The sequence below is a fragment of the Lynx canadensis genome, chromosome C1 (genome assembly GCF_007474595.2).
Source record: "Lynx canadensis isolate LIC74 chromosome C1, mLynCan4.pri.v2, whole genome shotgun sequence".
Lineage (NCBI taxonomy): Eukaryota > Metazoa > Chordata > Mammalia > Carnivora > Felidae > Lynx > Lynx canadensis.
Genome location: NC_044310.1, coordinates 132544568 through 132560468, shown reverse-complemented (window position 1 = coordinate 132560468; position 15901 = coordinate 132544568). Strand labels below are relative to the sequence as shown.

At 36.1% G+C, this 15901-nt stretch overlaps 1 protein-coding gene across 1 annotated transcript in view; it reads left to right on the top strand.

Annotated features, from left to right (window-relative positions):
- Positions 1-2485: 2485 nt before the first annotated feature.
- LOC116738220 (low-density lipoprotein receptor-related protein 1B-like) overlaps positions 2486-15901 on the top strand; it is an 867486-nt gene continuing 854070 nt past the window's right edge. Inside the window, exons 1-2 of the mRNA XM_032594108.1 lie at positions 2486-2513; positions 2602-2724. Coding sequence (XP_032449999.1) covers positions 2486-2513; positions 2602-2724 — 151 coding nt within the window. The remainder of the gene's footprint in view (positions 2514-2601; positions 2725-15901) is intronic.

Below are 15901 nucleotides of genomic sequence, written 5' to 3'. Positions count from 1 at the left end.
CTTTATACTTTCAATAAGTACTTATTGATTATTTACTGAGTCAGGAATTATACAATGGCATTTAGCAAGGCACCATCTCTTTTCCCTTATTCTCATAGCAATTTGTTATAGTTTGGGAGGAAAGAAAGTGGGAAACAGTCTAGCATCTCAAGATCATAAATCAAATGCAGAGTAGCTATAGGTACAAAGAACATCCATTCTGATTTTTCTGGAAGAAATTTGGTTTATACCTGTTTCCCAGTATAATTCTTAATAAGCCTTCCTTAATCTTCAGAACTCTCCCAGTTTGATGACAAATTATGTGGTCTCTTTTACTATAAGCAAAACAATGTGAATTTTATCCCATGCTCTTTTCCTATATAAAAGTTATGTGGTAGTCTAAAGCAAAACATATATTCTCCTCCTCTAGCTTTGGAACGTACTTATACATATGGTGGGGAAAAAAAAAAAAAAACAACAGTTTTATAACCTGAATGTCATTCCAATTTTAGCAATTGTTTTTGTTTCAAATGGATTTTAATAATTAGTGCCTTACAATAAAAAAGAATGAAACCTTCCCATTTGCAACCACATGGATGGAACTAGAGGGTATTAGGCTAAGCAAAATTAGTCAGAGAAAGACAAATATCATACATATGACTTCACTCATAGGTGGAGTTTAAGATACAAAACAGATGAACATAAGGGAAGGGAAGGAAAAGTAGTATAAAAACAGAGAGGGGAACAAAACATGTGAGGCTCTTAAATACAGAAAACAAACTGAGGGTTGCTGGAGGGGTTGGGGGTGAGGGGATGGGCTAAATGGGTAAGGGGCATTAAGGAAGACACTTGTTGCTAACCATGCTAACTAACTTGGATGTAAATAAATAAATAAATACATAAATAATTTTTTTTTGTTTTTAAAGAAAAAGTGATTAGTGCCTTGGACATATTTTTACTCTACTCCTTGTCTGGAATATCTTATATTTACTCTCTATCTAAGTCCTACCCATTTTTATTTAAAGTACATCTTCAAACGGTTCTTTGCTTTTGTCTCCATCTCTATGTGTGGTCTCTTTTAGCAGTCATTTTCTATATCATTTATTTGGCAACTTTTTGTATACACTAAGTACTTTTTTCCTCCGGGAACTGTTGGCACAAGTAGTCTGCTGGATCCTCAAAGCCAAAGATCGTGACTTCTACATTTTTGTAGCAACAGTTCGAGCTAAATACAGAGTATGCTCAATTAAGTTAATCTTAAAAAACAAGTTATGATAACAGTGGTAATAAGTGTGATATTGACGGTAGATTTGTTGAAAAATATAATATGGTAAGATAAAACAATAGGGACTTTCAGGAAATATCTATAGTATGAGAACGGGAAAAATTTAATTATGTACCACATCCATTGGTTAAAGATGTGTGTATGTTTGTGTGTGTTTGTAATGTATATTTATTGAAAATTATGTGGGGGTTGGGAGGGAGAGAAAGGAAAGATATACCATATTTTATCCAACCATTGTGTGGAAAATGCACCATCATTTTGTATATTACTAGGGGAAAAAATGTCAGTGAAGTTATGGTCTAATGCTTTCATATCATTTAGAATTTTTATTTGATAACATATTGAAAGACCTACTTATTGATAGATTTTTAAAATTTTGAATCATTCCTGTATATACATAAACAAAAGTATAAGTGATATCAAATAGTTAAGATGTTCCTAACACTCTTTCACATTCAGAGATTATCGATTGTAAGAAACATTCCTATTTCAGACATTTAAAATATGTAAAAAAGTAAATATTGTATTGAGTGGATTCACAGTGTGTAAGTAAGTATATTGCAAAAAAAAAAAAAAAAACAAAACAGAAACAAAAACAAAGCAAGATATATAATAAATTTACTAGGACTTGAAGAAAGACTACAGATCCTAAATATTCTGAAGCCACGGAAGGAAAATAATGTAATTTTTGGATACAACCAATTGTAGAAACCCAAATTAGAGCAAAGCTTTACAGAAGTTTGCGGTCCGGTAGCAGAAGCTATCATATGGGAAGTTGTAGCAAAAAAGGAAAGAGAAGAAAAAGAAAAAGAAAAAAGAAAAGAAAAGAAATATTATGATATTGGGTATTCAACTGACATGAATCCCCAGTATCAGGATGGATGATTAGGAACTGAATTCTCAGAGATGGAGTTTAAGTACAATATTTAATTTTTATTACTGATTTTTCTTTCTCTTAGAGCAGAGGAGGAAACTAAAATTTCTGTACTCAGGACTTCTGGTTTGGATCAATATCTTCTATAAAACCCACTGACTGTGATAGCCATATGTCTTGTCCAATATGACCAAACCTCTAGTCATAAACACAAACAGAATTCTTAACTATTTTCAGAACAGAATGTGTGAGACCACAACATAGTCACTTCTATCAAAAATGTGTGCTTGAGACAAGTGGCCAAAATTAAGACAAATACTTGGTTTAGTTTTGCTCCTGAAGAGAAAATGTGGATCACACTCATGTACCTTTTATGTATTGCTTTCCACATTTCATCTTTGTACTGCTCTCGTGTTCACGTTCAGATCATTCATATTTTATTTCGAAACATTTTCATTTTCAGATCAGCAGTTGTGTGATCCTGGTGAATTTCTTTGCCACGATCATGTGACTTGTGTCTCCCAGAGCTGGCTGTGTGATGGGGACCCTGACTGCCCTGATGATTCAGACGAATCTTTAGATACCTGTGAGTAGAAAGGTTCTCATGCCATTCAGCTTTACCTTACATGTGAAACTAAATGTCAGTTGTTTTCACGGATGACTGCTGTTCTAGTTTATTCTTTTTTCCCCCCAAATAGCCTAAGAAACTTGAAACCTCTTCTTTGTGTTTTCTTTAAAATGACTATGTGAATGAGAGCATAAAATGCAGTTTTGTACTGTGCATTAATTTTTGAAGGGAAGAAAATGCAAGGTTAATTATTTCAATGTGATTGTGTTATTACTAGAAAAAATATAACTTGAGAGGAAAAAAAATTTAAAACATAGCACTAAAAGGGAATAAGACCCTCTCCCATAATATATTTCACTCATTTTGAGACAGAAGAACATAGAGAAAGAATGGTAGAGTAACCAAGTTGAGCTTCCATATTATCTCTGTTAATATTTTGGGGCACTACACAAATTATTGAACATGCTTTCTTTTGAAACAGAAAGACTGAAATTATTTTTATTCATCCCTACAGTGAGTATCTTTGCCTTTATAATATTAGATTCAGAAGCTCTTCATACACATGGATCTCAGTTGTAATAGTACCACTGTATCTAACTTGGGAGTCCACTGAGGGCTTTGCATGCATGAAAAATGCCCCTACAGCAAAATTGTAAATAATAGGACCACAGCTAAATCTGCTATACTTTTTTTTAAATACTGACTATTATATAGTATCTGAATACTCCTCTAATTTTGCTATTGATATTTCTAGCACTTCTAGTTTGTGCACCCCCTGTCCCCTGACAACCAGGTGTGCCAGCTTATCAGTATTCTCAAAGCAACTACGTAATGCTGTTGGGTTGAAGTGAGAAAAAAAAATCCATCATCCTTAGTGCTTGATATTGTAAGAGATAACAATTATTGGTTACATTTTCCATTTTTATTTACTTGTTTACAAGTCTTGCAGGCAGTGCCAATATAAGTTTTGATGACAATCTTGCCATTAGAAAGCAGAGGCAATGCTTATTCATTTTCTTTATGTTTGCTAGTGTTTTTAAAGTTTCTCAGCATATGGGTTCTTGAATATTTGCATTAATTGTTCTTTGAACAGATCACTGCTTCTATAGGAAGAGGTTGTAGTTGTTTACTACTACATTTGTAATTTTCACCAGTTTAATTCAGAAAACCTTTACTAGACACTCTATAGCATAGAAAAGTTTCAAGGCATGATAAAACAAACAAAAAAAGTAGGTTAATGGGAAAAAACTCTAATGGATAAATAAATGTAGTAAAGCCATACAAAAGAATATTATTTGGCAATAAAAAAGTAATGACATACTTATACATGCCACATGGATAAACCTTTAACACATTATGCTTAAGAAGAGAAGCGAGTCACAAAAGGCCAGGTATTTTATGATTTCATTCACATGGAAGATCTCAAATAGGCAAATTCATAGAAACAGAAAGTAGTTTCTCAAGTCCAGGTGGCGTTGAAGGCAATGAAGAATGATTGCTAATGAGTATGGGATCTCTTCCAAAGGTGAAACTATTCTCAAGTTAGATCACAGTCATGGTTGCACAACACTGTTAATATATTTAAAATCATTGACTTGTACATATTAAAATGGGTGAATTGTATGGTATGTGAATTATGTTATAATGAAGTTGTTATAATAAAATGAAAAAGAAGAAAAAAATCTCAATATTATGCTTATGGGCACAGATAGCATAGTAATGAGAAAAGACAACCATAATAAATAAATGCATTGGCCATGAAATATATAAGTAGTGGGACCCTCCCCTATATAAGTACCATCTAGGAGTAGTCTCCTTCTTAGCTGCAAGGGATGGTTGCCATGGCACAATCAAAATAAAAAAGTTAGAGTTTTGAGTTTTGGTACTGGAATCTTTTGTTTCTGCCTTGTTTATTCTGCAAAATTGCTGATGGGAAAAATGACAGAGATGCGAGATAGCTCTTTGAAATGTGTATGCAGGAAGGCCAAGTTGAGGGGAAATTTCCATGGAACTGTGTACCAGGCACAATGCAAAAGCAACTGAGAAGAAATGGAAGGAGAACCTATAAGGGAAGAGTTTTCTTTATGCTGGTGAAGAATAGAGAATAATGATGTTCTTTTTGTGCTAAAGAGGGAATTCGATAGGAGATTCACACTGGAGAAGCTTTGTGGTATAGAGAAGTAGCAAGGATCTGTGTGGTCACAACTAAAGTCCAGAGAGTAAAGAGACCTTGCAGTGAATGTCAAAGTGGATGGATGGCAAATATTCTTCTCCCCCTCCCATGCCCAGTCCACACTTCTAGGAACATGGCTGATACCCATTAAGGCCATACCAATGGACTCGACCTGAGTTTGCCAGCCAGCCTCCACTGCGAATGATTGGGCATTTGCTGTGAATAGTTTGTGTATCTACCACCGTGTTGTTAAATATTTGAATGCCCACCCTGCCCATAAAGTAGACAGCACCTGGGGCTTAGGAAAAGGTAGGTCCTTCATTCACAGAGATTAGGGGCTTGAGGCCTGAGGCTGTAAGTTAGAAATTACATATGGTTAATTAGAAATAGAGATAGACTGTCTGCTTTCTTACAATATTTTTAACATGCAATTTCATACCTGCTCAAGATATTCTTGGCAGTATAGTTATTTTCTTCTCCAATAAAATTTGATGAATTCTGTTTAAAAATGTTTCTTCACTTTGGCCATTCTTACTCTATCTTTTAACATCAAAATTGCTGAATATCCTTAAAGGAGATGCTAAAACTATTATTGTAGTTACATAACAAAAACAGAGAAATGGCTATTTTTCTACCTGGGCACTCGATCTGGAAAACATTTTTGGATCTACATTAAATTAGCCTAGTCCAGATAAATGGATTCAGTCAGTACCCATTGAAATATGGACAAGCAAGGGAAAAAGCTTTATGAAAAATATGAGACTTTTTCAAATTTAAATTTCTCAATCCAGATGTTCACAATTACATTTTCCCTAATCATAGTGCTTTGTAATGTGTTGTTTTATGGCATTCATATGCAGTCATCACTAATCTACATAAAATAATTGCATAATTTTATAATTATATGGATGCATCCATTCAATGTGAAAGATAAATACCAGAAATCGAAAACCTTGAAGACTGATTTTTAGGAAGGGTAATTTTGTGCTCACTGTATGGACAAAAGTGTGTTACCATCTTTGATTTGAAGGCAAAGTGTGTTGTATCTACAAAATATTAGATGAAAACAGCTGATGCTATACACTTATTTTTCCTAAATCCACTTAGCCTTTAAAATGATAAGAAGAGAAATATAGCACCAAATTTATAATGATAGTGGGAAATCTCTGCAAGGACACGATTCTATAGGGATAAAAAATGAGTATTTTCGGGGGGGGGAAAAAGACAGGAATTACTTGTGAAATGCCAATGATTGAAATGCTTTGAACATAAATGCACATACAGAAAAACAAGAAATTTTGAACTTACATGAAATTTATATATTTGGGGATCTGAGAGGTTAACATGCATATATATTCCTCTTCTGTGTGTGTTTAGGCCCAGGTTCTAGGGACATTCTCTAGTATCCATGAGGTGAGAGTCAAGACTTCAGTGAAAAAAAAGCAAAGAACTCCCCCATAAACTTTTGTGTGAGGTTGATTTACCACTAAGCTGATTGCATGTTGAGATGAGTTTTCTTAAATATGAAATTGGAGAAATTTAATAATTTATACCCTTACGTTGAATGTCAGAAATGATTCTTTAGCCTTTGATTAAAAATGAAACTCCTTATTTCTCTACATTATTTGAAGTAATTTTTCAAGTGTCTAAATGGCTAATCATCTTTAGGTCCTATGAGGCAATGAGAATAGAAAATCAGGAAAATCACCATCTTTCAACTCAGTGCTTTCAATCCAGTTAGTCTGGCGTCATGTGTTAGGAGGATTTAAGTGAATGGTGGTAATGTTTATTTGTGGAATGAAAGCTTAGCACCACCTGTGGCAGGGAAGTCTTCTTGAAAGGCACTTTTATTCTGAGGTATTCAAAATTTAATTCCTTCTAGGATTTTCTGTTGAGTGCTTAATGATACTTCCTTCCAACAATTAGCTTCAGCTGATGTATGATGTTTTCTGCCAATCTGATGTTAATGTACTTAAAACTTAATCCTTCCTTTTTAAGTCAGGAAGGTATTAGTTCTGCTGCTTCTTTTCCTTCCCTATTGCCCTACACTGTTGTTCTTCAGAAAATCATTTACTGTGTCCTTCAATTACATATCATGCTTTGGATGTAATGACTCACTGTCCAACAAAGGAGAATAAAAATGGCCATGGGGTACCTTGGTGACTCAGTTCGTTAAGCAACCAACTTCGGCTTAGGTCATGATCTCACAATTCATAGATCAAGCCCCATGTGGGACTGGTTGCTGTCAGCAAAAGCCCACTTCAGATCCTCTGTCCCCTGTCTCTGTCCCTCCCTGGCTTGTGCTCTCTCAAAAATAAACATTAAGAAAAAAAAGTCCTTAGAGGATGGTAAGATTTGCAACCTTGACAGTTGTGATAATTGGTACATTGACTCTATCTTGATGCAAACTTTTTCTGTAAAGGACTAGATGGTAAATATTTTAGGTTTTGTGTCCCATGCGATTAAAACTGCATGTTCTTCTCTGTTTTTTGTTTGTTTCTTTGCAAAACACTTTATTTAAAATGGCAAACAAAACCAAAAAACTTTCTCAGCTCACAGTTTATACAACACAGGACTCGGGTGGGATTTGGCCAGCGGGCTGTAGTTTGCCACCCCCTGTTGCAGTGTCAGAACTGAACCATATCCACTTTCCACTGTGGTAGTGGTTCTGTGCCAGGTACTGCTGCCACAGGGGACAGGATACCCCTTCCCCATAGAAGTATGTGGCACAGAGCTCAGTGTGTACCCACTACCATATGGAGCCAGACTCGGGCAATATAGTGCCATCTACAAATGATGGGTTCTTTCTTCTACTTTTGCATAATCACCTTATTGGTTAAGATTGCATTTACAATGAAACAGAAACAATAACTTAACCAGATAGGGGTTTGTTGTTCCCATATAAAAAAGTTGCAAAAGTGGACCACTTAGGATTGATATGATAGCTCCACTTTCTGCTCTGCCATCCTTAGCATGGAGATGTCAGTCTTACAGGCAACCCCTGACTGCTTGAACTCTGCCAGTAGATAATTTCATTTCAGGCAGTCAGAAGGGAAAAGGGAAAGGGAAAAGGCAAGTGCTAGTTGAGTCTCTCTGTTTAACAAAAAACAAACTCAGTGGATTTTTGCTTAGATGTCCTTGGCCAGAAGTGAACATATGAGGTATGGGGCAACGAGTATTTTCAATGGGGCCCATTGCTCTCCAAAATAGAATTAGTGGCTCTGCTATTAAAAGAAAAGGGGAGCACAGCTATTGGGTAGGCGGAGGCACCAGGCAGCATGTGCCACTGTGTCCTTTCACCCCCTTCCTTCTCTCCGTCCACTGCACGGGAAGGGGAAGAGGAAGGCACAGTGCATGATCAGGACTTCTGAATCCCAGCTGCTTGGCTGTAAAGCCAGTTCCTCTCTGAATATCTTTGCTCTCTGGCAGCTGACTTAACCTTTCTAGGCTTTTATCACCTCATCTGAACAATGGACATGATAGTACCTGCCCCACAGTAAAGTGCTTAAAATAATGTTTGTTGCATAGTAAGACTCTTCACTGCACACGTCACCCTGCTTTTCAGATGCTCAGAGCTCTGAGTGAGCAAGCGCCTTATCCTGCGGGGCTTTTGATAGAACATCTTTACTGCCCCCTCTCTTGCTTTTACAGAAAATCAGTTTTATTCTTTAAGGGTGTGACTAGGAATAGGATTAATTTACCACATGCACTCATTCACGTTAAGTTGTTAACAGTTTTTAATAATTAGGTATATTACACACAAACATTAGGACAGATTTTGTATCAAGATTATTTTGGGACAGGTGGCTTTTTCTAGGAACTCTTCCAAAAACATCACGTTAACTAATTGACTAAAGTTAAAATACATGGCTAAAAAACACATTAGTGAATAATCATATTTAATCAATGCTACAGTCCTGAAAGGTAGAGGTTATCTCATTTTAAGAAAGGAAGAAATTGAATTTATGGTCCTCTGTACTCCTATACATTGGCAGTTATTGGTAAATGCAGAATTTATATTTCTTTGAAGTTGCCTTATTTTTTTGAAATACTGAGGTAAAGAAGGATCCAACTCATAGCAGGGCTCCTAAAACCACCTAATTTAAATATATGATGTCATTTGAAAAACACAGAAAGCTCCCAACAGGGTTATATCATGCTGACTTTGGGAGTGATCAGTTCTAATTGAATAATGTAGTAAAAATAACAAGTCTTCTGGGTAGTAGGAATAGAAGCATTTATGAAAAAATGAAAATAACTGTGAGTTATTAGGGTCAGATGGGCCTCTGCATGAGTTGACCATTTCTTCTATTGTGTTTCTAGTGTATGCGATTTTTAACCTTTATTTAGATAGGATGATATTAATGAACTTCTTATATTTATACAATGGCCTTTCCCCTAGGATATAAGGTGGGAATCCTTTTATGGTTTCCTTCTAAATTTTCTTTCTTTGACAGAGGTCAGAGAAATAAAATGAAATTCAAGTGGGAGGTTATTAGCAAACAGATCCTGCCCTTTAAAAATATATAGTAGAATAGGGCACTGAAACTAGACTATAGGAACAATAAAATGAATGGAAGTGTGGTGCTTGTTTCTAAGTAATAGTGATTTAGAGGTCACTTTGCAATGAGCTAATATATGGGAGCCACACAGCTAAGCTTTTCGTTAGGTAGAGAAGCTGAAATGATCTTACAGATTAAATGGAAAGCATATGAGACCCATGAGGACAGTTTATGTCTCTTCCAATTCTTTTTGTTTTGCTCTTCATTTTATTCTTATAGTCTTCTCTTTAGCATTGGAGAGGCCAAAAACATTGACCCTTCTTTAATAATAAAAAGACTGCCACTTAAGAGTTGATATGGAGGGGTGACAGAAAGGTGGGGAAAAAGTGTAATTTTGAGTTGAAAGAGCCTGTCTAATGTTGGTTCTTTTTCCTAGCACAGTGGGGATGGGTGGAGGGTGACGTTTCTCTTCATTCTGCCCCACGATGTACTAATGGATCTCTGAAAGTCAGCCTCTGCAATTTTAAGAAAGCTTGATTGGAGGCATAGGTGATAAAACTGAGAGCACTATAGTTCACACAGGCAGAGCAAGAACAGCATTGAAAAAAAGCCTCACTTTTTGACTCAAGGAGTTACTGCTTGTTGGTTTTCTGATCCTAGATCACAGGTCAAAGGATAAAAAGCGACTCATGTCCCTCAGCCTAGACTGGAAACTATAGGGAATGCAAACTTTGAAATGTTGTAAAATAAAGAGGGTAAAACAAAATAGATGAATTCCACAGACAACTCTGATAAAATCTCCTTGGCTTAAGGGATGATGTACTGTAAACAAATGCTCTTTCAGAGCTCTATAGGGACAAAGCTGAAGGCTGAACAAGGAGTCTTCTTAGAAACTATTCAATCCATCATTTATCCACAACTAATCTTGCATTTGGGGTTGAGGATGAAGGCTTTCTACCTTTCATGGGTGAGCAAATTTCTTCCCGGAGGACGTTTTATTCTTTATAGTCAGTGTATAAAATTTACATTTGACTTTCACTCAGAAGTGCTTCTAAAATGACATATTTTGTTAAATGAAGCACTAAAGGATGCTGTGTTCTAAGAACTTATTTTAATGGCAGTGCCATTCTTTTTCTCTCCCTTTCCCCACATATTCCATCATCCTTTCCTGAAAGCGAGATATGAACCCCAACTATAATATGCCTAGGGAATTTTCAGCAGGACAAAGAGTATCATCATTTGGCTAATTGCTATATAGGCCCTGTTCAGATTCAGGCAGCATAATTAACTTTGTGTTGAATTTTTTTTAATTAAAATCTTTGTAACATTAACTTTCCTGATTTAGGGGATGAGATAAATTGCTCACAAAAGAGTTAAGTTCTTGAGAAGATGGATAGACTAAAGAGGGTTTAGGTGAGAACATACCAGTTGAGTGAATGTGGCTTATAACATCTACTCAGGTTGCATGCAGGGTTTGTTGTTTGTTTGTTTCTTTGTTTATTGGGTGGAGGGGGGAAGATGCCTTGGAAGGGAAGAGTTTGCTGGAATTATTCACTGGTTAACATTGAAGAATCAGATACAACAGGGAAAATCCTTCAAATGGCACAGATCTTTCTTGATACTCAATAGCAATAAAGAAAACAAATACTCCCCAATACTCGTGGCTGACTTGCCAAGAGCGAAGTAAATCCTAATGTAAAATATTTGTCTTCAGGGTACCTGAGTGATTCAGTTGGTTGAGCATCTGACTCTTGATTTTGGGTCAGGTTATGATCTCACAGTTCTTGAGTTCAAGCCCCACATCGGGTTCTGTGTTGACAGTATGGAGCCTGCTTGGGATTCTCTCCCTCCCTCTCAAAATAAATAAATAAACTTAAAAAAAATACTTGTCTTAGGATTCAGCATACAGTCATGAGACTAATAATTTCATCTTTAATAAATAGAAATTATAAAAATAACTTGTATAATGTTTTGATAATTTGTTAAGAATATGTACATTGGAATCAGTTAATACCTTTTGATCATTACAGCTCTGTTTTTTTGTTTTGTTTTGTTTTTAGAAAGATAAGGCAGATATTGTTACCATTAAAAAAAAAAAAAAAGAGAAATCAGAGGCTAGGCACAGATGGATTGCCTGGTCAAGAGTCTCATAGCTAGACTATTCCCTAGCTTCTATTCTATTTCCTAGCTTCCTGTTATAGCATCAACTCTGCATTGAATTGTGGCCCCTCCAAACTCATGTGTTGAAGCCCAAAACTCATGTTGTACTCATCTGTTGAAGCCCAGTAGCTCAGAATGTGCCTGCATTTGGAGATAGGACCTTAAAAGAGGTAATTAACTTAAAATGAGGCTATGAGAGTTGGTCTGAATTTCATGGTGGCCTCATAAGTAGAAGAAATTTAGACATACTAATGGACACTCAGGGCAAGCATACACAGATAGAAGACCATGTGATGAAGCAGAAAGATGGTAACCATCTGCAACCCAAAGAATAGGCTCCCAGGAAACAATTCTCACAACATCTGACCTTACTTCCAGCTTCCAGAACTTTGAATCAATACATTTCTGTTGTTTAAGACAACTAGTCTATGGCATTTTGTTAGGGAAGCTCTAGCAGGCTGATACAGCAACCTACTATATACATCTATTAAATTTTATCTATTTTTATACCAGCCTAAGAATAAATTAGCAATTAAAAAATGCCTCCTTGGGACACCTTGGTAGCTCAGTCAGTTAAGCCTCCAATTCATGATTTCAACTCAGGTCATGATCTCATGATTCATGGATTCAAGTCCCACATCAGGATCTGCACTGACTGTGTGAAGCCTACTTGAGATTCTCTCTCTCTCTCTCTCTGTCTCTCTCTCTCTCTCTCTCCCCCTTTCTGCCCCTCCCATGCTCTTTTTCTCTCTCTCAAAATAAATATACTAAAAATACATAAACAAACAAACAAATAAATAAATATAAATTTTTTTATGTGAAATGAAATCAGTCAGTTTCTGATGGAATAAAGGGCCCATTCCTACAGTAGTGTTTATAATACTATAGCCTAATTTAACTGTAAATGCTATTCTTAAGCAAATGAAAAAATATGTATACATATAAAATATTTATTTTCAGAGAGAGACTGTGCACACACATGTCGGGGAGGGGCAAGAGAGAGAGGGAGAGAGAATCATAAGCAGGCTGCATGCTGTAAGAGTGGAGCCCAACATGAGGCCCAGTTGAGATCATGACCTGAGCTGAAATCAAGAATTGGACACTTAAAACAACTGAGCCACCCAGGAGCCCCTGAAAAAATATTTTTGATAAAAATCAGTATATAATTAAAATTTTTAAATGTTTTTATTTATTTTTGAGATAGACAGACACAGAGCATGAGCAGGGGAGGGGCAGAGAGAGGGGGAGACACAGAATCCGAAGAGGGCTCCAGGCTCTGAGCTGTCAGCACAGAGCCCAACGCAGGGCTCTAACTCACAGAGTGTGAGATCATGACCTGAGCTGAAGTCGGACTCTCAACCGACTGAGCCACCCAGGTGCCCTAAAAGTCAGTATGTAATTATTACAGATTTATTTTTTTCAAATGTTTATGAATTATGAGTTGCTCCAAAATTTGACAGTAAAAAGAGATGCTTCTTTCTCCACATGGACCTTTGGGGAATTTTGTTATATTTTACTTCCAAATTTGCACATATTAGACAATTCAAGTTTTTAAATAAATGGCATACTATGTATTTTCATTTAAATAGTGAGGACAATTTTGGCACCAGACCAGAATTCTCGTAATATATAGGTTCATTTTCTTTAAGAAAACTAAAACCATCCAATCAGTCAGCAGCTATTTACTGAGGAACTACTGTGTTCAAGGTATTTACTAGGGGTGGCCATTTATGCATGTCCTACCATGTGCTAAGGCTTTAGCCTATGCTAATATAGTTCTCTACTCTGGTTATATGCTACTATATCTATACTAAGGAAGATGATGTTTGGATAAATGTGATAATGATGATTACTGACACAAAAGGGATAATCAGTATGAGCCAGATTCTGTGCCATGAGCCTTGTATGGACTCTTTTTTGATTCTGACAACAACCCTGAACAGGACATCAGGTACAGTTGTTCACATCGAACAGGGCACCTGGGTAGCATAAATATCACAGTCAGCATGGTTGTACATATATTCCCACAAAAGGAAATGAATTATCTCAAAAAGGGGGGGGGGGACATTTTCTAATTTGTGTGATGACACTATATGAGCTAATAGTGGCCCTGCCTGTGATACTAACTATGGTCTTCTTTTATAGATAAAGAAAATAAATCATGAGGGAAGTTATTTGTCAGAGGTCTTAAAGCAATTAAGTGATAGAACTACAATTGAACACTGTACCATGCTATACAGACTTCTAGATAGGAAAATGAAGCTGAGAGAAGTTAAATAGATGCCTCTAGGATTCCCTCTTAGTGGAGGCAAAATTTCATGCAGGCTCATCTTGCATTATATTCAAGTCAGCATGCTTTCTGTCCCACAACACAACCTCCTGTACATACTCCATTATACCCCACAGTCTTCCTATATATACTCCAATTGTTTCGCTCTTCAATTTACACATAACAAATTTTAATTGAGTGACTTCTATGTGACAGATCCTGTGGTAGATGTTGGGAATCACAAGATCAATATGCTAAATATGAAAGATAGGTATACTAACAATTGGAGAGAAAATTTTGCTCATTTATTATTCCAACTAAAAAGGTTTTGTTTAAATATGTATGTGTTACTTTGGGGAGCCTGGGTGGCTCAGTCAGTTGGGCGTCCGACTTCGGCTCAGGTCATGATCACGCGGTCCATGAGTTCGAGCCCCGCGTCGGGCTCTGTGCTGACAGCTCAGAGCCTGGAGCCTGTTTCAGATTCTGTATCTCCCTCTCTCTCTCTGACCTTCCCCCATTCCTGCTCTGTCTCTCTCTCTGTCTCAAAAATGAATAAACGTTAAAAAAAACATTTAAAAAATATGTATATGTTACTTGGTTAATCATTATGAAAGGTTAAGCATTTTAAAAAGTTAATCATATACAAGGTATAAAAATCATTAACATTGATATATGCATGTATATAAAATTTTGTGTGTGCATATGAACAATTTGAACCTGGAAAAATAATTAATATTCTCTTAAACTTTATTGCTTACACCTACAAACCCCACATACTAATTTGAAAATACATATCGAGCATAACTATGTATGTTATGAGGAAATACTTACTAATTTTCTATTGCTGTGTAAAAAACTACCATAAACTGAGCATGTTAAAACATGCTTATTTTAAATGCACATTTATTTAAATAAACATTTTATTTAAATAAGCATTTTTTATTTTATTTAAATAAGCATTTTTACTTTAAATAAGCATTTATTTAAATAAACATTTCTTATTTTACAGATCTGTAGGTCAGAAGTCTAGGCAGGATCAAATGAATTCTCTGCTTAAAGACTTGCAAAGCTGAGATCAAGGTTTTCCTCACGTTGGGCTCCTATCTGGAGGGTCTAAGGAATAATTCTCTTCCACGCCCGTGAATGAATGCAGTTTCTTGCGGTTGTTGGACTGGGGCCACAATTTTTTGATAGTTGTCAGTCTCAGCCACTCTTAACAACCAAAGCCCACCTACATTCCTTGAAATGGTGACCCCCTGCATTCCCCAAATCAGCAATAGTATGTCAAAACTCCCTCATGTTTTTATGCTTTAAATCTCTAACTTCCTTTTCATTACACAATGGAAAGAACTCCACTTTTAACAACCTCATGTGATTATATCAGGAACACTTGGATGATTTCCCCTTTTGCCATATAAGCTTTGAAGTGATATCTCATCATATTCACATGTTCACCCATATTCAGAAGACAAGGGATTGTACAAGGGTGAGGGTCATTGGTCTTAGAATTCTGTGTTAGTGTACTAGCACTGCCATAAAAAAAGCAAACAAATAAACAAACCACACTGAGTGACTTAACAGAAATTTATTTCCTCACAGTTCTGGAGGCTAGAAGTCTAACACAAAGGTGTTGTCAGGGTTGGTTACAACGCTAAAGTCTCTTTCCTTGGCTTTAGTTGGTTGTCTTCCTCTGGTGTCTTCACCTGGTCTTCCCCTGTGTGTTTAGTCCCAGTCCCTTCTTTTTGAAGACAATAGTCATATTGGATTAGGGCCCAGATGACCTCCTTTTACCTTAATCACTTTTTTAAAGACCCTGTCTTTAAACACAGACACCTTCTGAGGTACTTACAGTTAAGACTTCAATATATAAAATTTGGACTGACACGATTCAACCCATAACACACAGAATTACTTTGGTTTTCTTTTTTGAGATTTTAAGACATCATTAGTTATTAGCTTACCTAATAAATGTTTAAGTTATTGTTTAAAAAGTTGAATTATTCCCTTTATTGTTGTGAACAATTTTAAGCTGACAGAGAAGTTGAAAGATTGGTATAGTAAACACCTATATACCTTTCATTTATTAATCAT